The sequence below is a fragment of the Pseudorca crassidens genome, chromosome 4 (assembly GCF_039906515.1).
Source record: "Pseudorca crassidens isolate mPseCra1 chromosome 4, mPseCra1.hap1, whole genome shotgun sequence".
Lineage (NCBI taxonomy): Eukaryota > Metazoa > Chordata > Mammalia > Artiodactyla > Delphinidae > Pseudorca > Pseudorca crassidens.
Window position 1 is genome coordinate 141,924,385 of NC_090299.1, and position 25,352 is coordinate 141,949,736.

The 25,352-nt window shown below is 38.0% G+C and overlaps 1 protein-coding gene across 1 annotated transcript in view; it reads left to right on the plus strand.

Annotated features, from left to right (window-relative positions):
• Positions 1-6,675: 6,675 nt before the first annotated feature.
• The window catches only part of HPGDS (hematopoietic prostaglandin D synthase), a 28,691-nt gene continuing 10,014 nt past the window's right edge, over positions 6,676-25,352 (plus strand). The window contains exons 1-4 of the mRNA XM_067736948.1: positions 6,676-6,810; positions 13,464-13,556; positions 18,837-18,946; positions 23,692-23,790. Coding sequence (XP_067593049.1) covers positions 6,678-6,810; positions 13,464-13,556; positions 18,837-18,946; positions 23,692-23,790 — 435 coding nt within the window. The 5' untranslated portion in view covers positions 6,676-6,677. The remainder of the gene's footprint in view (positions 6,811-13,463; positions 13,557-18,836; positions 18,947-23,691; positions 23,791-25,352) is intronic.

A 25,352-nucleotide genomic window follows, 5' to 3' on the forward strand; every position in this document is an offset into this window, starting at 1 on the left:
GAAAATTGCTTCTGGGATTAAACATTCCTGTGTTTTGTTTTTGTTAATCAGCTGAAATGTATCCATGTTATATAAAGTAAAAAGAGCCACAAACCTAGGAGAAAGAAAGGAAATACCCAAGGTAGAATTTTTTGAAAACACTATTATTTTCTATGTAAAATAGTTAATTTCTAAACTAGTTTAGCATATATCAAAAGCTATATTTTCTTTCGTACTTAATGGCTACATTCATATGAGTTCCTATGTGGAAGTTCCTATCCAGGGTATTTGCTAGTCATCCATCCATATGTTCCTTAAGAAACTGTATACCTTTTTCTTTTTCTTTTTTTTAAATGATTTATTTTATTTATTTATTTTTTGGCCGTGCCACGTGGCTTGTGGGATCTTAGTTCCCCGACCAGGGATCGAACCCATGTCCCCTACAGTGGAAGTGCAGAGCCCTAACCACTGGACCACCAGGGAATTCCCTATATCTAATTTTTCAAAAAGAAGTCTAAGTCAGCTTTTTATTTATCTGCTGAATCAGGAACTTCACATGGTTTGCTTCGGAGTGGGAGGAAAACAGTGGTTAGCTTTTAGATGTAAAGGAGATCCTTACGCACGATCAAACTTTTTCCTTCTTGTTTCTATAGTATTTCAGGAAATAGACACAGCTTCCCCTACATGGGATTCCTAACACAGAATGACAGTGGCAGGGCCCAGAAATGAAGTTAACAGGCAGTAAGAGACCAGCATGACACTGGAATTTGCACAGGCCAATTAAATCATATTCAGGTCTATAATCCACCTGGGTATTATTTCTATGTACTATGGGAAGTCAAGGTCTCATTATGTATATTTTTCCTCTTTTGTCTTCAAACCATTTTAGTCTAGTCCCTTTATGCCCCCACTGTAATACCTTGTCTGTCGTATATCTGAGGTTCTGTTTCGAGACTTCATGCACCTCCCTATATCTGGTCCTGAACAAACATCACATTACCGTAATTATGTGGCTTTATATATGTCTTGCTATCTGGTAGGTCAGGTCTTCTCCTTCTGTTCTCTTAATTTTTCTTGGCTATTTTAGTCCTTAGCATTTTTCCACTTGAAATTTAGGATCAGATTTTTCTGTAGAGTCTCTTGGATTTTGAATATAGACAATCATTTTTATTGCAAATAAGGACAATTTTGTCTCTTCCTTTCCACCCCTTGCGTGCGTTATTTGTTGTTGTCTAATCTTGAACTAGCCAGGCCATCCAGGACCATGTTAAATAGGGGTAAGAGGGGTTTCTGGTTATTCCTCACATTAAAGAAAATGCTTCCATTTTGTTCCCCATTATGTATGACGTTTGCTCTGTTTTTTGTAGAGACTCTGTTAGATGAAGGAAGTTTTCTTTTACTCCCAGTTTCATAAGAGCTTTGGGTTTTTTGTCTTTGTTTTTTGGTTTTTTGAGAATTTTGATCACAAATGAGTGATTAATTTTATGCTTATTAATTAAGCATTTATTTAGCATCTGTTGAGAAGACAATATGGCTTAGAGTTTTTCCCTTTTAATCTATTGAGGTAGTATATTATACAGATGAATGTTTTGGTGTTGAAACATCTTGCATTCCTGGGATAAGCCTCATCTTGTCATGACATGTATGATCAAGCCACTCAAGATCTTTGTACATTCCCTTCTCTACCAGGCCCCGCTTCCCTCACATGACTATCCAGTTCTTTTAATTATACGGCTTAATCAGAAACTCTCCAGGTGCTTGCCCACTGCCCCTGCCGCTGGTTTCCCTGGTAACTGATGAGCCCACCTGTTGTCAATTCCCCCTATAAATGGTAGCCTCCTTCTCCCCTGAGCAGCAAAGATTGTTGCTATGTCCTGTTGCCATCTGCATTACACGGAGGGATGTTTCTCCAGGACCTTTTGCTTGAGACCTGTAAGATCCTCTATTCAATAACCATTGATGTTTCTGTCACTGACTCCAGGCTCGCTCTTTGGTCTTGTAGAGGCTGGGTAACTACAAGGCTTGCAGGCCTACAGGGTGCAGCCCCACATTATATTTAATATCTTTTTATACACTACTAAATTTGAATAGCTAATAAGTTATTTAGGATGTTTATAAGTGAGCTTAGTCTATAATTTTCCTCTTTTTTTTTTTGCGGTACGTGGGCCTCTCACTGTTGTGGCCTCTCCCGCTGCGGAGCACAGGCTCCGGATGCGCAGGCCCAGCGGCCATGGCTCATGGGCCCAGCCGCTCCGCGGCATGTGGGATCTTCCCGGACCCGGGCACGAACTGTGTTACCTGCATCGGCAGGCGGACTCTCAACCACTGCGTCACCAAGGAAGCCCTATAATTTTCCTCTTTTAACATCTTTGCACTTTTTCCGTTTTTCTATTCTTTGAAACTACTTGTAAAAGATAAGGATTATCTTTCCCCTGAGGATTAAGTAAAATTAACCTGTAAAATCATCTGGGCCTGGTGTCATTCATGGGTGTGACTAATTACCAATTCTGTTTCTTTACTCCTTGTTAAATGCAGGGTTTCAGTTTCTTTTTGATTTGATTGTGTTAGTTTATGTGTTTCTCAGTGTTTCCATTTAAGTGTTCAGAGTCAGTGATAGTTATTTGTAGTGTTAGCTTATGATTTTTAATCTATTTTATCTGCTATTATGACCCCTTTTTATTTGGAATTTTAATTGTCTGTGACTTTTCATATATTTTCCTCCTTATCAGTTTTGCTAGAGTTTTGCAATTTGACCTTTCACACATTTTATATAAAAGCCTGCCAGGCTCTAGTTTCAAGCAGTATGACCCTCCAACCTGCCATCTTGTGTGGAGGGGTTTTATTCCCCTTTATTCTGAAGAAGCTAAGCTCCTGGCTGCCCACTGCCTCTCTCAGAATGCCGTGTCCTGCTCACTGTATTTTGTGTCTGTTCATTTGGTCCAGGCAACGTTTATCTTGCTCTTAATTCTAACTTTATTATCTTCTTTGTATGTAATTTTCACTCTTTATGTCCCTACAGCAGAATAGGTTTATCAAAGAACATGATCTTGAGTCCAATCAAATCACAGAGTACGGAGCACTTTACACACAATATTTTCATTACCATCTTACAGGTGAGGAAAGTAAAGCCAGGAACAAGTGACCTGCCCAAGGCCACTCAGATAATAAGTGGCAGGGGTACCTCCAGAACTGGTCATTCCTTTTCATCACCTGCTCTACCCTAAGCTTGATCCTCACTGCATCCCTTGGCGGGGGTAGGGATATGTTTTAACTTCATCCTTGTAGTTCATGATCCTTATGAAATAAAGGCTTTAGCAAAGTGAGATTTACTGCTGACAGATATACTGCTAAATGCTATGAGGGACAAAATATGTTCTTGTACTTGTCTTTAGACTTTGCTGTAAATTTCCTTATGCTGTGATTGGCCATTGAAACATTAACTTGGAATATTCCTCCTGGTAGTTTTCATGCGAAAGCTTATAAAATATAGGATCTTTAGAGTCAGTAAATGTTTCCAACAGTGTTTACCTTTAGTACTTATTTTTTTGTGTTATACAAGGTGCACTTATATCCTAAAAGACAAAAGTCTTCAAGTTTGGAGTTTTCTACCTTTAAAAATCAAGAAGCCAGACTTTTGCTCAGTAGAAAATATAATTATGCAAGTAACTACAGAAATGTGGTGTGCAAGTACAGCTTCATTAATGAGTTATGACAGTTGAAGGATGTTCTTGAGGGAAAGATAAGCATTTGCCAGATGTCCATTGGCCTGTGGTAAATCTTAGATTTAAAGATCTATTTGTAGAGAAATATAGACAGCTGCCAGCCTGGGCTAGGAATTTTTAAATGTCTCCTTTACTTGAATGAAATACAATATAAAATAGCATGCTTTTGCAAATTAACAACAAGCAACAACCCCTTCATTTTCATGCAGAATTATGTAGTATTTGACCAAATGGGAAAAGTTATGTTTAATTTTTAATGTTGATCCTATGGACATATATGAATCTATATACATATGTAATATTGATAAGAAATACATAATTTCTTTGGAAGCACTGACAACTTAAAAAACTCAATTAAAAAATTGCATAAAATGCTTTTCAAATAAAAACTCCAACTCAGAAGGACACTTCCACTCTGAAAGCTGTTTTTGTTCTTTCAGTCTTTAAAATAGATAGACCAAGGAACAGTAACAATTACGTTTTTTATTTCCTACATAAGAGTGTTCCCTTTATTCTGATTCTGTAAAATGTTTTTTTTCTGAAGGAAACATTACTTTACACTTTTTATTGACTATTTTTCTGTTCTCACATCTTTCCCACTATCTCTAAGCTCAGCATTTCCAAGAAACTTGGAAAACAGTCTCATTGTTCTGATGTGCACTTCACTTAGTGCCCCAGATGTGAATTTCCTATATACATATTTCTCCTCCAAAGGAATTTGAGGCCGTAAATCTTGGAATTTTCGTTAGTTTACTCTAGTGAATTCTTGACAGAGAACATCCCCTCACGTACTGATGTGTGGCATGTGTCACAGTTCACTTGGGTGGTGACAAGACTAGCTAATGGAAGTGGACAGGACGTGGAATGTTACGGTGACTCTGTCTCTAACAAGGAGCACCCGTTCCACAATATCTACACATGGAAAACCCAGGCCCAGAGAAACGGATTCGCTAGGAATCACCATCACCATCATTTCCTGGATCCTGAGGGGGTCTAGATAGGCAATCGGTTATTTCTGGTCGTCCTTTCCACAGACACTTGAGATACACATGTACTTGAGATATGAGCTTAGCAATCTAGATTTTTATGATTTGTGTTTGATCTTTTATGTCGTGTGACTTCAGATGGAATTTTGTTTTGCGACTTGAGCTCAACTTTTTTTTTAAAGAAATTTATTTATTTTATTTACGTATTGCTGTGCAGGCTTTAGTTGCGGCGAGTGGGGGCTACTCTTTGTTGCTGTGCGTGGCCTTCTAATCGTTGTGGCTTCTCTTGTTGCGGAGCACGGGCTTCAGTGGTTGCGGCACGCAGGCTCAGTAGGTGTGGCTCATGGGCTCTAGAGCGCAGGCTCAGTAGTTGTGGCGCACGGGCTTAGTTGCTCTGCGACATGTGGGATCTTCCCGGACCAGGGCTCGAACCCCTGTCCCCTGCATTGGTGGGCAGATTCTTATCCACTGCACCTCCAGGGAAGCCCTGAGCTCAACTTTTAATCTAATATTCTGTTAATATCTCTGAAAGACTTCCTTAGTAGAGAATAAAGTATTTAATCTCACCTCTTTAAATAAGTGTTATTTATGATTTTTATTGAATTACTATAATTATTAATTTTTAGTGTGATGTAATCGTGGTGTTTATTCTTGACTATAGAATGAATTCAAAGTTATTAACAGCTAATAATTAAGTGTTTAGCATTGTGCTAAATGCTTCGCATGTGTTACCTCATTAAAACCCCGAATCCATATTAGTATCTCTAATTATAAAAAGTGGACTTTGAAATACTTTGAAATTCAGAGAGATTTTGTTGACTAGGCCAAAGATACACAGAAACTAAGTGGAAGAACTGAACTTCAAATGAAAATGTTTCTTTCTCAGTTGCCTAATCATTATAAGATTACAATACATTCTACTATTAGTGCTTAAAATCATTAACTGTAAAGCTTATAAACAATGGAAATGAAATAGTACAAATCACAAACTCACAATGACCTCCATCTAACTAATATAGCCAGTTTTAGCAAATTTTTTAAATTTTATTTTATTTATTTTTTAGCGGTACGTGGGCCTCCCACTGCCGCGGCCCCTCCCGTCGTGGAGCACAGGCTCCGGACACGCAAGCTCAGCGGCCATGGCTCACGGGCCCAGCTGCTCTGCGGCATGTGGGATCCTCCCGGACCGGGGCACGAACCCACGTCCCCCGCATCGGCAGGCGGACTCCCAACCACTGCACCACCAGGGAAGCCCTTAGCAAATTTTCTAAGAAATGTTTGCTTTCTTTCTTCCTCGCTCCTCTATAGAGAGAATAAACAAGTATGCCCACCATTGTCCCATCCCAGCAGAGGTCCCCAAGGTGGGGTGTGTTTGTATGTGTAAGCAACCCAATAAAACCCAGCAGCATGGATGCAGCAAAAGAAGAGAGAAATATTTCCTCAAGTCTTTTTGATTCTCTGAGGGAAAAGCAACAGGGGAGGGAAGAGAGGAAATGACAGGTTGACATGGCTGGTTTTACGTGCCTTGTGTGTGTACCCTGCTCTTGCAATCCTTACCCAGCTGTCCTCACAAACTCAGCTGTGTCACCAAAGCAAACAACAAACCAAATGTCGACACCATTCATTATGTGTCTAAAGGCAGGACAAAAAATTCTTAAAATGCAAAGTTTTTGACTCCATTCTCTGAAGTTTGGTATATAGATACCCTATTACTCCGATGTCTTTTTACAAATAAAACTTGAATTTGATTATTTCACTGGAATATTCCATCTAGTTCTTAAAGAGAGTCAAGATTTTATTTCTATCAAGTTTTCTCCATATGTTATTGGGGTAGTGATTTATAATTCTGGTATTGAAATATCTTCTAATATCTCTGGTTATCTCAGAAGATGCCAAAAAGTTTTCGAAAAGTCCTCCAAGAAAAACGTTGAAACATCTCTAGAGGGCTGTTAAAATAATTCCTCTATTTTTCTCCTTCCAGAATCGCACCATGCCAAACTACAAACTCACTTATTTTAATATGAGGGGGAGAGCAGAAATTATTCGTTATATATTTGCATATTTGGACATAAAGTATGAAGACCACAGAATAGAACAATCTGATTGGCCTGAAATCAAGTCAAGTAAGTAGCACAAATGTAGTTCATGGAAATGTATGTAGAGAAAATGTTTCCAGAACCTTTTGTCTTTCCTCAGGGAAAGGAAAATAGAAAGGTTTTTAAATCTCATGGAGCTTTACACTGAGAAGCAGCAGTTCAGGCAAGTTAAATAAATGCTCTGTGACCCAGAAAATTTCCTATTGAGGTGAAAAGACAAAACTGACAGAGGGGGCATATAAAAATAACACAACATGAAGCTTTATCAGAAGAGCTGAAATGGAGGAAATACTGAAGTCAAACTTTTGACCATTGGACTAGCCTGGGCTTGCTCAGATATCAATAACATTTGGATGATAGATAAGATAAGCTGCTGTAACAGAAAACAAAACTCAGATGGCTTAAATAACAAGGAAATGAATTGTACCACATAACGGAAAATCCAGAAGTAGGCCAGGTTTCAAAGGATGGCTTTATCCATTTTTCCTCCTCAGCGTGTTGGCTAAAATCATGAAGCTGGTAGCAATATGTTTGCTGCAATTCCAGCCTCGCAGTGTTGAAAAGCAATTTTGAGAGGCTAGAGGAGAAAGCACTGCTTCCTTAAGTGTTCCCAGAAGAATGAGGAAAAACTTTCCAGGAGACCTCAGCAAACCTCTCATGTTTCACTGGCTCAGATTGGGTCACGTGTCCATTTCTGAACCAATCATTGGCAAAGGGAGTGGGAGGAACCTTAGAATCATCTAGTCCACCTCTGAAGTAGGGGATGGAAGCAGTTTTCATGAGGCTTTGTGACCATATGAGAGAGGGGTGGGTACGTGAACAAAACTGGGGTCTGTATGATCAGAGGAAAGAGCAAATTTACAAATTGGGCGGGTAGCACAATGAAAACATGCTTCTTAGCACTCAGGACAGTGAGGAAGAATTAGAAATATTATTAAACAAACGAAAGTGTGTGGTTTTCAGTTAAGTTGTAAGTCATCCTCTAGATGCTTGCCATGTTCCCTGGAAATACTAAATATTAAGTGTCTAAAATTTATATTTTTACGCTAGATTATTAAAATTTCAGATAAAGATGAAGCTGAAGAAAACAACTATATAGCATTTGTAGGCTATCAGAACTGGATAGTCTGCAGACCCTATTTCATTTAATTTCTCTAACACGTCAACACGGGATGTATTATTGTTTCTATTTTATAGTTGGATTAACTATTAATTTTATAGTTGGAAGCACACAGAGTTTAGGTATTTTTTCCAAGTTCACAGCCCTAGCAAGGTACAGCTGATTTTCAAACACAGGTCCATCTAATACCATAGCCCAAGTTATTTGCACTAGATAATGCCAACAAAAATAATACCATGATAATTGACGTATTCACAATAAGTATTGCCACTTGCCTTTTGGAAGCATGAGTTTCTCTGAAGTCATTGCCCCTGTAATTACTCCTTTTCTTATCAGAGAACTCTTCTCCGATGGGATAGAATATCTTATTTCCTGTTCTTCTGAAACTTTACCTTTAATATCCAAGCATTTCTTCTGATATCAGAATTTGTACATGAGCTTCTGTGGACATAAAATAGGTGAATATTAAATTTATCCATTAAATAAGTCAAGATGAATAGCAAGTTGTGGAGGTATTACATATAACAAATTCTGCCTTTTAGTTTTTAGATATAAGTTCTTTGTATTCTTTATACCCTATTCTACCTTAACTTTTCATTGTTATTAAAAATGGAATTACTGCATTTTCTTAATGTTTTCACATATTCTTAGAATTGAAAGGGATCTTAAAGTTAATGATGGTTAAGCTACAGTTTCAAATGCTTTAACATACACCCAACACAAAAATGGCTTAAAGAGGAGAAAAATTTATTTCTTTTGCATAAAAGCCCAAGTTAGCATAGCAGTTCTGCCCCATGATGTTGTCAATGATGAGGCTCTTTCATTTCTGTTCATCTGCACCCGTAGTGGGTTCTTATTGACACAGTGTGAATAGTTCACCCTCCTTCCATATTCCAACTCACAGAAAGTGCAGAAGAGGGAAGAGAACACACCTCTGCCTTTTAACAGCCTGACCAGGAAGTTGCACACATCACATCAGTTATATCTGTTTGGCAAGAAATTAGTCACGTGGTCATGCATTACTACGAAGGAAGCTGGGGAACGTTGACTTTATTGTGGACAACCATTTGCCCAGCTAAAAATCCAGGATTTTATTACTTTGAGAAAAAAAGCAAAGAATAGATATTGAAAAGCAGTTTCTATTACAAATTGTATCTGGTATCGTCTCCTGTCTAATTTAGGGATGCTCTCTGGTGTCTGAAACTCGCTATGACCATCCCCTCTGCTATAATCTAGAATATCATTGGATATTTCTATTAAAATTTTCTTCCTGGTCAAACCTGGTAGATTGTACACATGTGTTTAATCTCTCCTTTAATAACATTAAAGTACTTAAAAAAAAGTCACCACCACCCCAAGGACAAAGAAATCAACCTTAAATATGATAGCACAAAATTCTGGAAGCTAGAAAACCGGTCAAAGAATGGTAAGGTGACTTACCATTAAGGCCAGTGATGCTCAAATATAAGCCTGGAGGAGGAGAAGGCAAGCTAAATCACCCCAGAGATCCTCCAGAGGGTCAGGAATTGGTTGCAAAAGATAACTTTAAGAGCTGAGCTGATACAGGGTTGCCTGGAAAAATATGAAGAAGCAGTATGACCACAAGTTCCCTCTCTCTCCCTGGAAGAAGCATAGAGATTACTTTCAGGAGGATGGACCAGAGGATTCTAGGACACCAGGCATGTCTCGGACACAATGCTACAGTAAACATGGCATTCAGTGGAAGTCTAGAAACTAGATGGTGGGACCAACAGCCCTTTCCCCTGCTCTACAATCAATGGCAACCAGACTAATATCCCTCACACAGGAAATGGGAGGAATTCTCTCTGGGGAAGCTGATCAGTCTAAGAAAAACGTCTAACAGATACTGAACAGATGGGGATCCCTCAATGAATTTGCCTAGCCCAATCTGTGGGCAAGCCCCTCCTATGCACACTGAGGTTCCAGTGAGCGTTTACCTCTTTGCCCTTTTAAATAGTAATGGCAAGTCAAAAGTTAACCCATATTTGCGAAAACTCTCTAATATAAAACAGACCTAAAACCAAACACCTCTGGAGATGTCAAGACGGTATAGCAAGAAAACAAGTTCAAAAATATAAAATCCTCAGAGAAAAGAGAAGATATTCTATACAATCTTAAAGGGATGTACGGAGACAAAAAGTTCTTGGAAATGAATGTCGGATACAAAGAAATAAATAAAATGATGAAAACTAAGTAAATCCCCCAGAAAGCACAATAGGAAAAAAACAAAAAATAAGAGAAAAAAGATAAGGAAAATTGAGAATGAACCAGTTTAGGAGGTCCAACATCTCCATGAAATTCTGGAAAGGGAGAACAGAAAGAAGAGGGAGGAAAACTTAAAAGAATCTTCCTTATACAAAATTGAAATTACCTCCATGTGGCTTTCATACATTGGTCTTGGACTTACCATTTTAATCCATGGAGAACAAATTATTTTTTCTCTCACATCCAGTTATTATAAGACATTTAGTAAATTTAAGACATCATAGAGAAAAAGACATTGCAGTATAGTCACTTTAATGAAAACTCTGAAGATAAGGAAGGTCTCTGGCTGAATTCAGAATTGAGTCCCTAGGTAACTCATTACCTGTATCTCTATTTAGATGTCAACTTTTGGAGCTTCCTTGATCGTTTCTCTGATCATTATTGTGAAATTCAGTGCACCCTTCCCACCCCTGACTCTACTTCTTGATTTAGGTACTATTTCCTATGGACTGTCTGAGATCCGCCATCACATCTAGGTTCAAAGGACAACTCTCTTCTCTTCCTGGAGTGTTCCATTTATTTCCCCTGGTTTGGGTTTGCTCACCACCCAAGTAGAACAAGCTTCTGTTAGACTCTGTCTGCTAATTTACGTGTAGTGCCTGTGCCTGCAAGCATAGGAACAGCACAGAGCAGAATGGGACCATCACTTCTGGCACAAGTGTAGACATATTTCTAAGACGTTTTTACCAAGATCACAGTAGCTATGTTGGCAGCCGTATCATACTGAGGCCTTGCATTCAGCACCACTAAATCTCTTAAAGCTTTTTGACAGGTGCTCCTGTTAAGTTACAACTCCAACACCATGAAATTCTTTTTTTCTGGAACCAAATAAAGGACTTAGCATTTGTCTTCTTAAATTGCTTCTTGTTAGATGCAGCCCATATTCCAATTGTTAGCAATTATTCCAAGCTTGGCTAAAATGCTTCCAGTAGCTGAAAGCTTACCACCTCATAAGAAAACACATTCCATTGTAATAGCTCCAAAGGTAACAGAATTATTCTTCATCTTGAGTTCAAATATGCCCTTTAGGACTTCCCTGGTGGTGCAGTGGTTAAGAATCTGCCCGCCAATGCAGGGGACACGGGTTCGAGCCCTGATCCGGCAAGATCCCACATGCCGCGGGGCAACTAAACCCTTGCGCCACAACTACTGAGCCTGCGTTCTAGAGCCCGTGAGCCACAACTACGGAGTCCGTGCTCTGCAACAAGAGAAGCCACCGCAATGAGAAGCCCGCGCACCGCAACGAAGAGTAGCCCCCGCTCGCCGCAACCGGGGAAAATCCCGCGCGCAGCAACGAAGACCTAACGCAGCCCACCACCAAAAAATTAATTAATTAATTAAAATATGCCCTTTAAAAATTTCTTCTTGGTTCTCATTCTGCATTTTAGAGATAGTCCAAATAAGTAAGATTATTTTTCCATTTGATAGCTACGTCATATTGGAGATGGTGTTTATGTTCCACTTCATTTGTTCTGTCCTCTTCAGTGAAGAGTGGTAGAAGTTCTTCAGCCAATCCTCATATCATGTGATTTTCAGACCCTCTCTAACTTGGATACTATCCTCTGGGCTTGCTCTGATTTTTAATGTCTTTCAAAAACATGGCTCTTAGAACTAGAAAACAGCTGAGTAAGAGTTCCAACTGGATTTCACCTCTCACTTGGCTCTCACCTCTATCAGGTGTGTGATCTGGACTATTTCTATAACCTCTCTTCACCTCATTTCCTCATTTATAAAATGAGATGGTAGTTAATACCTACTTCATAGGGTTGTTGTAAGTACCAGAAGACTGAATGGGCATGTTAAACATTTAGTACAATGCCTAGCACAAAAGGAAGCACCCCTCAAAATGTCAGGCATATTAATTCCCTCTTGATTACATACTTTGCTTCAAATAAGGCATCACAGTTTGTATCAGTTTTATTTGGGACTTTGTTTTGCTCACTGCAGTATCTCAAACACCTGGAATAGGACTTGGCACACTTATTAGGTAAGTGTTCAAAGATGTTTTTATTCCTGATGTGAACTGTAGTTCATCTTGTACTTACTCAGTGCAAACGAAAGACACTTGAAGGTTGATTCTAGTAGTTGTGTTACAGTCGTGGGATTATGAGTGGCACTTTATTCTTTTCCCTCTTTCCAAAATAATTATATGTCCCAACCTAAGGCACTGGTTGGGAAAATTGTGATTAATTCATATGGCAAAATGTATGCTTTAAAAAATGATGTTTTATTGATTTAGAAAGATTTTAAAAGGTATTATCAAATTTAAAAAAGTGGTTTACAAACATATATACATTATGATTTTGTTTTGATATATATATGGGAAAGCAATTAAAATATTTGTCATTATGTGGTAGAATTATTTTTATTTATCTTCAACTTAGAATTTTTCTATAATGAAGAATAATAAATTATTCTCTGACAAAAATATAATAGGTTTAGATAAGAAAACAAAGTAGGATTTACAGATAAATATTAATACACCTGCTATGAATCTGTCCTATATTTGTACAAATATGCTTGTCGCTTACTATATACTTCAAATGATCAATAAGAATTTGGCTAAGTTCCTTATCATAACTCAATATCAAACTCTTCATATTCCTCAGACTATGGTTTTAAAGAATAATTAATGTAATCTCTGAGGACTGAAAATTTAATAAGGCTTTAAAAGTTTAAAAAAATTATATAGTAAGTATGTGAGATAATATATAATATATATCGATAGTATCACTGTAAACTTGGGGTTTAGACCCAGTTCTGTCACTAAGTCTATAGCAGCTCTTCTAACAACTCTTCTTTTCCCCTTTTCTAAAAAAATTGGGGTATAGTCGCTGTTCAATATTATATAAGTTGCAGATGTACAGTATAGTGATGCACAATTTTTAAAGGTTATACTCCACTCATAGTTATTATAAAATATTGGCTGTATTCCCCATGTTGTACAATATATCCTTGTAGCTTATTTTATACCTAATAGTTTGTACCTCTTACTCCCCCACCTCTATCTTGTCCCTCCCCTCTTCCCTCTCTCCACTTGTAGCCACTCATTTGTTCTCTATGTCTGTGAGTCTGTTTCTTTTTCTAACAACTCTCTTTTTTTAAACTTGTAAAATGTAAAGATTCCACTAGAGGATGCCTAATGTCCCTTCTAGAATTAATATTCAAGAATTCTGTAACGTTACTATCATGTTTTATTTCCACAATTATCAGTAAAATGGAAGTATTATAACTTTTGTTCTGGAAGTTGATTTTTTGCTCATTTTATTTTAAGCTCTTCCATTTGGCAAAATTCCCATTTTGGAAGTCGATGGATTGAACCTTCACCAGAGCCTAGCAATAGCAAGATATCTGACCAAAAATACAGGTAATATATTTATTGTGTGTACAGTTTTTGATAACTGAAAAAAAACATGGCATATATTCAATATTAAGTAACATTATTATTGAATGGGATTAAAATATAGTGCAAAGGAGAATGGGATTCAGTGCCAGAGAAGTATAAATATACCATATCTACCAGTTTAATTTCCCCTGAGTTCCCTAGACAATTAATTTTATACTGCCTGCAGTCTCTCCTGCCCCACACTTCCTTGTCCTCAATCCCTTATTGGAATTTAGCTGAAAAAGCAGACAGATGTGTCTGAACCCAAACTTTTGCTAGCATGCATATCACAGGTTATCAGAGAAGATTAATTAATGGGAAATACGTGTGGCATAGGGAGGCTGAAATGACTCATACTATTAAAATCATGTACCCAATGTCTTTCATCCTAATCATGCTAAAAAAAATAGAAGGGGAGTCTTCTTTGCCACCATAAAGTGCCATCTGAGGCCTCCTGAGTGGGTAGTTGGCTACCGGATTGTTTATTTAGCGCATGCGCTAACGTGATGAGATGAGGAGTAATAAGGGAAACTTAGTTCTCATCTTTGCCTGGTGCCTTTCCCCATCTTATGCTCTGCTGTCTTCTCTCTCCCCTCACACTCTCATAACACTCTTTTTGAGTGAAAGGCTACATTTGGCTTCTTTTAAAGACCCTTTCTTTATAAATAATCTGCAGAATCACCATGTCCCACTCCTGACACTGACACCCTCTTTGCTACCCCCAAAACCACTATGATCCAAGCTGTAGAGACATGGTTATCTTTTTTTTTTTTAATTTGTTTAATTAATTAATTAATTAATTTGGCTGCGTTGGGTCTTTGTTTCTGTGCGAGGGCTTTCTCTGGTTGCGGCGAGCAGGGGCTACTCTTCATCGCGGTGCGCGGGCCTCTCACTGTCGCGGCCTCTCCTGCTGTGGAGCAGAGGCTCCAGATGCGCAGGCTCAGTAGTTGTGGCTCATGGGCCCGGTTGCTCAGCAGCATGTGGGATCTTCCCAGACCAGGGCTCAAACCCGTGTCCCCTGCATTGGCAGGCAGATTCTCAACCACTGCGCCACCCAGGAAGGCCGAGAGACATGGTTATCTTACCAATAAAATGGGCCATAATTACTAGACCTTCATTTTTGGACCAAAGTAATGTATGTATGCTAAAAATACAAAAATTTGTGTTACACTAACACATTTCAGCCAACAAAATTTTTTGGAAGTTTAAAAGAGATGGAGGGACTTCCTTTGTGGTCCAGTGGCTAAGCCTCTGCACTCCCAGTACAGGGGGCCTGGGTTCGATCCCTGGTCAGGGAACTAGATCCCACATGCCACAACTAAGAATTCACATGCAGCAACCAAAAAAAAAAAAAAAAAAAAAAAAAAGATCCCATATGCTAAGACCCAGCAGAGCCAAATAAATTAATAAATAGATAGATAGATAGCTAAATATAAGAGATGGAGATGACTTCTGACTATGGAAATTTGACTTTGAAGTGGAAATGACATTTGAGTTCAGCCTGAAAAGATACCTAGAATTTCAAGAGAAATATCTGGACTTGAGCAGTGTTTCTCAAATTTTATGTGCATCAGGATCACCTGGAGGTTCATTAAAACAGATTGTTCAGCCTTGTCTCCAGAGATTGTGATTCAATAGGCCTAGGGTGGGAAATTTGCATTCTTACCAATTTCCCAGATGATGCTTATGCAGCTGGTCCCTGGAACTCACTTAGAGAATCTCTGGACTAGAACATTCCAGACAGAAAAAATGGCAGGAGAAAAAGACAAGAACTTCAAAATTTGCTGGGTGGAGCGGAAGCAGAAAGAGAAAGGGATGGAAAAATAGATTCTGGTAAGAAAGAGCCAGAGTATTAATGTCATCCCTTAAACAATTGTAGAGTTTTTTGGGGTTTTTTTTGCGGTACACGGGCCTCTTACCGTTGCGGCCTCTCCCGTTGCAGAGCACAGGCTCCGGATGCGCAGGCTCAGCGGCCATGGCTCACGGGCCCAGCCGCTCCGCGGCATGTGGGATACTCCCGGACTAGGGCATGAACCCGTGTCCCCTGAGTCGGCAGGCGGACTCTCAACCACTGCGCCACCAGGGAAGCCCCTGTAGAGTTGTTTTTAAATTGAGATATAATTCACATATAACATTACATTAGTTTCAGGTGTATGACATAATGATTCAGTACATGTATATATTGCTAAATGATCACACAGTAAATCTAGTTAACATCCATCACCTCACATAGTTACAGATTGTTTTCCTTGTGATGAGAACTTTTAAGAACTACTCTCTTAGCCACTTTCAAATAGATGGTATTCTTAGCTATACTCACCATGCTGTACATTACATCGCCAGGGCGTATTTATCTTCTAACTGGAAGTTTGTATCTTTTGACCACTTCCACCCATTTTACTGCCCCTACCCCTGCTCCTGCCTCTGGTAACCATCTGTTCTCTGTATCTTTGAGTTAGTTATTAGCAGTAATTTTTAAAGATTCCAATATGAGTGAGATCACACAGTGTTTGTCTTTCTCTGTCTGACTTCAACTTTAAATTTTTATCTGGAAAAGCAACATAACCATGGCTATGAGCTTAGGAAGATTATTCTGGCCAGACTTTGTTTGGCATGACTGCAGGGGTGCCTATTTGGGAAATATGAGAAAGTTTGTGAAGATAGAATCATCCTAGGGTTAGAAGACATACTGGCATGTGGAGGGAAGTCTATTTGAGCAGGAGAGTAAGGGCCAGGCAGACGACACCTGGACATAGCTCCTTATCCCCATAGCTCCTTGGCCTTATCCTCTTCCTCGTCCTCTTCTTAAAAGAAAAAGTTCCTTAACTTGCAGTATCCTTTCCATTGTCTGTCTTCCCCAGTTAGCCGTAAGTGCCATGCAGGCAAGGAATTGATCTCCTTTGTTCACTGCTGTAGCCCCAGTTGCGGCCGACCCCAAAGGATACATAGAGAACTATCCCAAAGGAAGCTGAGAGGGCTTCCCTGGTGGCGCAGTGGTCGAGAGTCTGCCTGCCGATGCAGGGGACGCGGGTTCGAGCCCCAGTGTGGGAAGACCCCACATGCTGCGGAGCAGCTGGGCCCGTGAGCCATGGCTGCTGAGCCTGCGCGTCCGCAGCCTGTGCTCTGCAACGGGAGAGGCCGCAACAGTGAGAGGCCCGCGTACCGCAAAAAAAAAAAAAAGGAAGCTGAGAATATGGCTCTGGAATTTGGGACTAAACATGTTGAATGAGTCATCTGTATAAAATTGACAGCTGAAGCCTTGAGTGTGGAAGTCAAAGTAGGGATGAAAATGAGTGAAGAGACCTTATGATACAATTCAGAGGGATTTCTCAAGGTCAGAAAGAAGAATCAGTCTTTGAGCATCACACACGTGAAAATATAGATAGCTTACAGAAGAACGCTAATTACTAAGGCATTTTCTTTCACTTTTAATAGCTTTATGGTGTGATTTACATACAGTTCACCCATTTTCAGTATATACAGTTCCTTGATTTTTAGTAAATTCATACATTTGTACAAAAGCAACCTATTTTATATTTTTATTTTTTATTAAAGTTACAAGTTATAGGCGTACAATATAGTGATTCACAATTTTTAAAGTTACACTCCATTCACAGTTATAATAAAATATTGGCTATATTCCCTGTGTTGTGCAATATATCCTTGTAGCTTATGTTATACATAATAGTTTGTACCTCTTAATCCCCTACCCCACTGGTAACCACTAGTTTGTTCTCTATATCTGTGAGTCTGCTTCTTTTTTGTTATATTCACTAGTTTATTGTACTTTTTAGATTCCACATATAAGTGATATCATACAGTATTTGTCTTCCTCTGTCTGACTTATTTCACTTAGCATAATACCCTCTAATTCTATCCATGTTGCTGCAAATGGCAAATATTCTTTCATTGTTTTTTATGGCTGAGTAATATTCCATTGTGTGTATATATATATATATATATATACATATATATATATACCATATCTTCTTTATCCATTCATCTGTTGATAGACACTTAGGTTGCTTCCTTATCTTGGCAATTGCAAATAATGCTGGTATGAACATTGGGGTGAATGTATCTTTTCAGATGAGCTTTCATCTTTTCCAGATATGTACCCAGGAGGGGAATTGCTGGGTCATATGGTAGTTCTGTTTTTAGTTTTTTGACAAACTTCCCTACTGTTTTCCACAGTGGCTGCTCCAATTTACATTCCCACCAACAGTGTAGGAGGGTTCCCTTTTTCTTTTTCTCCACATCCTTGCCAACATTTGTTACTTGTGTCCTTTTTGATGATAGCCATTTTGACAGGTGTGAGGTGATATCTCATTGTGGTTTTGATTTGCATTTCCCTGATGACTAGTGATGTTGAGCATCTTTTCATGTGCCTGTTGGCCATCTGCATGTCCTCTTTGGAAGAATATCTATTCAGTTCTTCAAACCAGTTTTTAGTTAGATTATTTGTCCTTTAGATGTTGAGTTGTATGAGCTGTTTGTATACATTGGATATTAATCCCTTATCGGTCATATCATTTGCAAATATTTTCTCCCATTCAGTAGATTGTCTTTTCATTTTGTTGACAGTTCCCTTGGCTGAAATGCAACCTATTTTAGAATGCTTCTACACTGAATCATTTTAGAATGATTCCTTAGCAAAATGATGGTCAACGAATGGCAGTAAAGAAAAAAAACACTTCTATTATTTTAAACTTATAGTTCCCAGGAAGCAGACAAATGCTCCTGACAAAAAAGTATCTGCACATGTAACAGTAATTCTTTCTACAAGATAAATGATAATGTATGTACAGGTTATTTATTGTAGTATCACTTGCACTAGCAAAAGACTGGAAACAAACCTAATCAGTTGAGGCTAGTTAAATAAATTGTGGCACTTCCACTTAAAGGAATCCCATGTACCTGAAAAAAGAGCAAGGATGCCCTTAAGGGACTTGTAAGAAAAGACCTCTAGGATATATGGGGGAGGTGCGTTTTGAGTGGGATACCGATTCTTATTTTCATTAAGAAACAATGGAAGAATACAAAATAAATGAATGAAAATGGTTACCAATATGGTAGGTAGGTAAGGAAGCAAAATGAAGTGAATGGGTCAGAGGTGGAAGTTAGTCTTCACTGGACACTGTTTTATATTGTTTTGAATTTTTGAACCATATTAATATATTGCCTATTTTTTAAGAAGTTTTACTATAGTAAAATAAATTGAGCATATTCTTGGGCATAAAATGGCCTGTCTCTATTCCATAGATTTGGCTGGAAAAACAGAATTGCAACAATGTCAAGTTGATGCAGTCGTGGACACATTGGATGATTTCATGTCTCGTTTTCCTTGGGCAGAGAGAAAACAAGATATAAAAGTAATGTGATCAGTTTGCTGTTACTGCTATTAATCATATGCACTTGCCAAACATTATGTTAGGTGCTTTTCAAAGTTCCTTTTTATCAAAGTAAGACATACATCTAGTTTTAAAATATCAAATTATATTAAAAAGTTTAAAACAAATTACTACAGTGATTCCCAGCCTTACCTCTTCATATTAACCCTTCCTCAGATGCAACCCTCATTTTAACACTTTTAGCTGTTTCTTTAGGATTTATATATCTCCATATTTTCTATAGGATATGTAAATATGGCTTTCTTTGATTCACAAATTTTAGACAGTTTGGGCCTCTCACTGTTGTGGCCTCTCCCGTTGCGGAGCGCAGGCTCAGCGGCCATGGCGCATGGACCCAGCCTCTCCGTGGCATGTGGGATCTTCCCGGACCGGGGCGCGAACCTGTGTCCCCTGCATCGGCAGGCGGACTCTCAACCACTGTGCCACCAGGGAAGCCCTAGATAGTTCTGATAGACTTATTATAGTAATTAGAATTTATCTCTTACATAGTCATTCTCTTTGCTTCCCTTCCCCCAAACTCCTAATATAATATTAAAATTTTGTGGTGAGGGGGCTTCCCTAGTGGCGCAGTGGTTGAGAGTCCGCCTGCCAATGCAGGGGACACGGGTTCGCGCCCCGGTCTGGGAAGATCCCACACGCCACGGAGTGGCTGGGCCCGTGGCACCATGGCCGCTGAGCCTGCACGTCCAGAGCCTGTGCTCCGCAACGGGAGAGGCCGCAACAGTGAGAAGCCCGCGTACCACAAAAAAAAAAAAAAAAAATTGTGGTGAAATCTACATTCAGTCATTACATTAGTATGCCTATGCAGATATTGTACAAAACTGTGCATCGTGGTATACTTTGATTATATTTCCTTTCTCACTTTCCTCCTCAAATTAGTAATTGTCTCTTTTTCATTTGCTTAATTCTTTTTTACTTTTATTGCTGAACCTTCCCACACTACCCAATGGCCTGCCAATGCAATTTTTCACAAAAGTCAATGATATCAGATAATCTACTGTTTCCATCATTTTCTTGGAGCTATCGAGCCAGAGATTTCCATTCTCCTTTGTAGAGCTGTCTAGGATTTTGCACAGCTGTCATCATTGGACTTTCCTTCACTGCCATCCCAGGAACGTCTTTCTCTTGAGCTGGAGTCCTGTTTCCTGGATGACGTACTCTGTTTTTATTTACTCCCTTGTTTACTTGGGACACATCTCCAGTATTCGTATCTCTTATCCTCAAGACTTCTTCATGTAAAATTTTGGAAACTGTTGTTATCCTCATTTTCCAGATGAAGAAATTGAGGTTCATGTAGTGTAAATAACTTACCTAAGGTTACTTAGCTGGTAAGTGGTACACAAGGAATTCAAATCCCAGACACTCTGGCTCGGACTCCATGTTCTTAACCACTGGACGTAATGCCACAGTGGTAGCAGCCATTCAAAACAGCTGTGCACGAGTATTTATGCACATGTTATGGCTTAAGGCCTGTATCCAAAAGCTACAGCACAGAACAAATGGCAGTCTTATCAATTTACTTAAGCATATTTATTCTAAATACTTTTTGTTTAATTAGGACCCTCTGATTTAAATAGAGATATTTGGAACATAAAAGTATTCACATTTACCGATTCCTTGACATAAATGTAAGGTGTGTGGGGAGACACACACATATATGTATATATACAGATACCTGACTAACCAGAACAAAGTCTTAAATAAAAACTCATCTTTGAGGATAGAAATACATTTGGGCTCTGGAGTCAGACTGCCAGGCTTGAATCCTGATTCTCTTTTTACCAGTTGTCAGTTAACTCCCTATCAAATTTTCACATTCTATGTCTGTAAAGTAGGGATATCATAGAATCTGCTTCAAAGTATGTTGGGAGGATTAAATGGTAGCATAAGTACCTATGGCTAGGTGGAAAGTATTCACTAAATATTAGTTATTATAGTGTTTTCATATAATTCCGTGCTCATTGTTTTTCCTTTTATTTGTCAGACATGACATCTATATTTCACATATCCTTATAAATGCAGAGACAAGTAGATGCATAATTCTCAATTTAGAAAAAAGTATCTAAAGGTTTTTGTTCCATGTGGGCTTGCCCTTCTCTACTTCTCTATTTTTCCATTCTCCTTTTCTCCCAAAGGAAAATGTTCTTTGAACATTTATGATAAGGGGAACTCTACCTTTGTATTAGAATAACAGTGCTCTTACGTGCTACCTACCTCAGAAAAACAAATTCACAGGACATATTCCAAGTTCATGAATAAATCATATGAAGGGACAACATGTTGCAGAAATAATTGCGAACAGCTAGACTATCTGATTAATAAGCAGGACCTGGCCAGAATACAATGAAAAATACACAGTTCTTTTGCATCTCATTACTTAGTCTCTCCATAGTGGGCTGCATTGCTGCCACCTTGTGGTCAGATAAAATTTTCAAAAGCAGAATATTGATACAGTAAAGATGGATGAACAGTGAAAATAGTCCTCTTCTTATATGTTCTTTAAAAATCTATGGAGTACACATAATTATAAATGTTTCATGCTAAAAATTCCATTTCCAATTTAAAATTTAAAAAAATTAATTTAAAGGCAAAATACGTCTCTGAGCATTGGTCACACTGATAATCCTTGAATTTATCACTAGTGTTTCTGTGGTTATTCAATGCATCTGTTTCAGTTTCCTCATCTGAAGAACAGGGCAGGGGGTTGGGGGGGGAGGGTGATGGATCAGCAGGACTGAGGGAACAGCAGTGGCCCATTTCCAATCCTAAACGATTTGGGCAGTGTGGATTTTAAAATGGTGCTTTGGAGAAATATGCAAACCTCCCTAAATCCTCTAAATGTCATTTGATAGAATACAATAGCAATGACTTTTCAATGTGCAAAAATCTCCTTCCTTATAACTCTCTGGGGGAGGTGGGAGGAAATTTCTGAGTCCACCAAGTATAGGAATGGCTATCTAGGGTTTATCAGAAAAGGCTATGTAAGAAAATTTTATCTTCTTTAGGTTATTTTGGTGAGTATTCTTTAAAATGACTCTTAAATACTAATGGTTATGCTGTTTAGCAATTTACATTTCATTAGACTGATATGATTCTCACCAAACACATAAAGAGAACCTGGGCTAAGGAACTCAAGAGCACAGAGATAAAATTTTTATCTGGCACTGCATATACAAAGCATTGGTGTACCTTAAGCTGTGGAAATGCACAGTAGAAAAAGTAGCAGAATCACCCAGGTGAACGCACAGGAGTTTCTGGAAAGCTGTACAGCATCTACATCCTGTTCCATTTAACTCCCTCCTGTTTCTAGCTATTCTAGGACAGCCAAGCTGGCTATTACCTCCCCAACTGATGCTGATCTAAGCTAAGCTATGGGAAATGTCACGTGTTTCTGGGCCCATTGCCTCTTAGCTCACAGATTCTGTGGAAGGGGCTGAAGGATTCACACTATTTTATTTAGAACTATGAATATATTAACCATAGAGAGAGAACCTTATGTACAAAGGTGGTGTAGAACCGTGGAAAGCATGTAAAGTCAAAATAATGACAAACTTCCCAACCTTCAGTACCTGAAATGTGGCAAACCGACGTAAATCTGTAATGATGCTTTTGCAAACTGGGCCCTACAAATATAAGGCATTATGTTATAATAATCTATATTACCCAGCTAAGTCATAATAGTAACAGGAAGTAAATCAGTAAATTGGTGAGATTTATCCACTATTTGACTTATCTTAATAGAGGCTGATTTTATTACAGATTTTATAATATTCATTCATTTGTGAATATTAATGATATATGTATATTTTATAATATTTTGAGTTTGGCTTACATTTCATATCCACAATACAAACCAGCCTGATTTTTGTATATAAACAAATAAATACCTCTTACCAAGAAAGAGGCCATGAATAAATTATTTGGTCTTCAAAGATTCAAGTAAAAACACAAAGATAATTTTTTTAAATGGATATATCTGTTATTTTTTCCCAAGGATATTATTTGGTTTGTAATAATATCTTACATATTATATCAAAAGGGGGCACCTTGGATTCATTTTACAGATGATAGTCAAGGCAGAGAAATCTCACCCTAAGGTACAATGTCAAGCCAAACAGAGGAAATCTGCCCAAGAACATTACTATTTATTATGGATTACTTCCCGTTAAGTGTAACTGTGAGATGAAAGACTGCTAAACTGGAGGAATCTTACAAAATAATAATATTTTATTAATAATAGTCTTACAAAATAAATTTTATTTACAAAATAAATTAATTTCTTTACCTTTAGTTAAATTATTTCACTTTAAAGGGAGTGAGCCTAAAAAAGGTAGGGAATTTTAGAAATGTAAAAACATAATGGAATAATTTTCATTAACAAAAATTAAGATAAAAAACCATGAAAAGATTTTACTGATGAAATATTAAGTCATTATATACAAAGAAACAATAAGAACTGATGACAATATTTATTTTTTAATCCATGAGTAATAAAGGGAAGAATAAGATCTATAGAAAATCAGACCTGAATCTCCATGCCATTCATTTAAAAAAACAAACAAGCAAGCAACAACCACCAATAACAGGTAGCTACTTCCTTTTTGAACTCATGTGGGAGAAAGAAGATGGAAAAATCTACTTCCTCTTCAACTCATTTGTTTTTCTTCTTATTATGCTTAAAGGAATCTTTTTTCTCCCTCTCTTAGGATCAGATGTTTAAGGAGCTACTCACATGTGATGCATCTCATCTTCTGCAAGATTTAGACACATACTTAGGGGAAAAAGAGTGGTTTATTGGTAACTCTGTGAGTATGTTTTACATCTTAAAAAAATACAAGCATATACATATATGGATAAACCAAAAACTTTATAAAAATGTATTGAAAAAAGTGTTACTCATAGGGAGGGAGTAGGTTAGAGAGCAGGGACAAAAGCTAAACTTCTCTGAATAAAACTTTTTCAGTGGAGTTAACTTTGGAAACATGAACTAAAATATTTTATATAATTATATAACAACAACAAAAACATTTTAAAAAGCTATCACTGACAAACTAAAGCAAAGTGAAACAAATGAACTTGTGTCAAACTGGTGCACAGGGTATGTGGAGAAGTACCTGTGGACTCTATTAGTGAAACACTATCTTAAGAAACATTGTCATTTTTAAAAACACAGTGATTTGACTATACATCTCATTATAGATATTTTCTCGGGACAAAAAAATAATTATTGTACACCAGTTTCAGTTCACGATGTACTTTTTCTTAAGGTAAAGACAACAAGCATTTTGTGTCTCTTTTTCTCGAAAAAATTACCAGTCTAGTTGTTCTGGCCACCCCTTGGACCCAGATTCTGGTCTCTAAATACTAAAAGTAACCAGAACTTCTTGGAGAAATAGCTCATTCTCAGTTTGGGACAGGAAACGTAAAATATGAGCCGGGAATACTTTGACATAATAGAACCAAATAAATTATCACAACCCCCGCCCCCCACACACAACACCAGAGTTGTGTCAGAATGACTTAGCAGTCAACTTGTAGAAGCTCTCACTGGCCAAAGACGAGAAAATTCAAGCCACAATAAGAATATTAACTGCAATGGATTGAAACAAATCAAAATGAATGAATCCATGAGTTTATGACAACCACCATCACCAAATACACACACACACACACACCTCAAAACCAAACAAAGCTTCATTGGTGACTTTTAGAAGATGTTATGGAGCCAAATTATTACAAATTTTCATTGACTTATGATGGGATTATGTCCCAATAAATCCATCGTAAATTGAAAATATCGTAAGTCAAAAAATACACCCAACCTACTAAGTATCATAGCTTAGCCTAGCCCACCTTAAATTTGCTCAGAACACTTACATTAGCCAACAGTTTTGGGCAAAATAATCTAACACAAAGCCTTTATAATAAAGTGTTGAATATCTCACGTAATTTATTGAATGTTGTAGTGAAAGTAAAAGACAGAATGGTTGTATGGGTACAGAATGATTGTAAGTGTATTAGTCGTTTACCCTCCTGATTATGTGGTTCACTGCCACTGCCCAGCATCATGAGAGAGTACCATACAGCATATCACTAACCTGGGAAAAGATCAAACTTCAAAATTCAAAGTGCAGTTTCTACTGAACATGTGTCACTTTTGCACCATGGTAAAGTCAAAAAATTGTAAGCTGAACCATCATAAGCCAGAGACTGTCTGTATTCCGAAAACTGTTAAAAACAAAAAAGTTGAGGGGTTTGAATAAAGCATTTATCGTGCCATTCCTATGCCAATTATACCTCAAGATAAAAAAAAATGGATGGACAAAGTCTGCCTACATAAAGGTATTCTAGTTAATAAGTAAGGAAA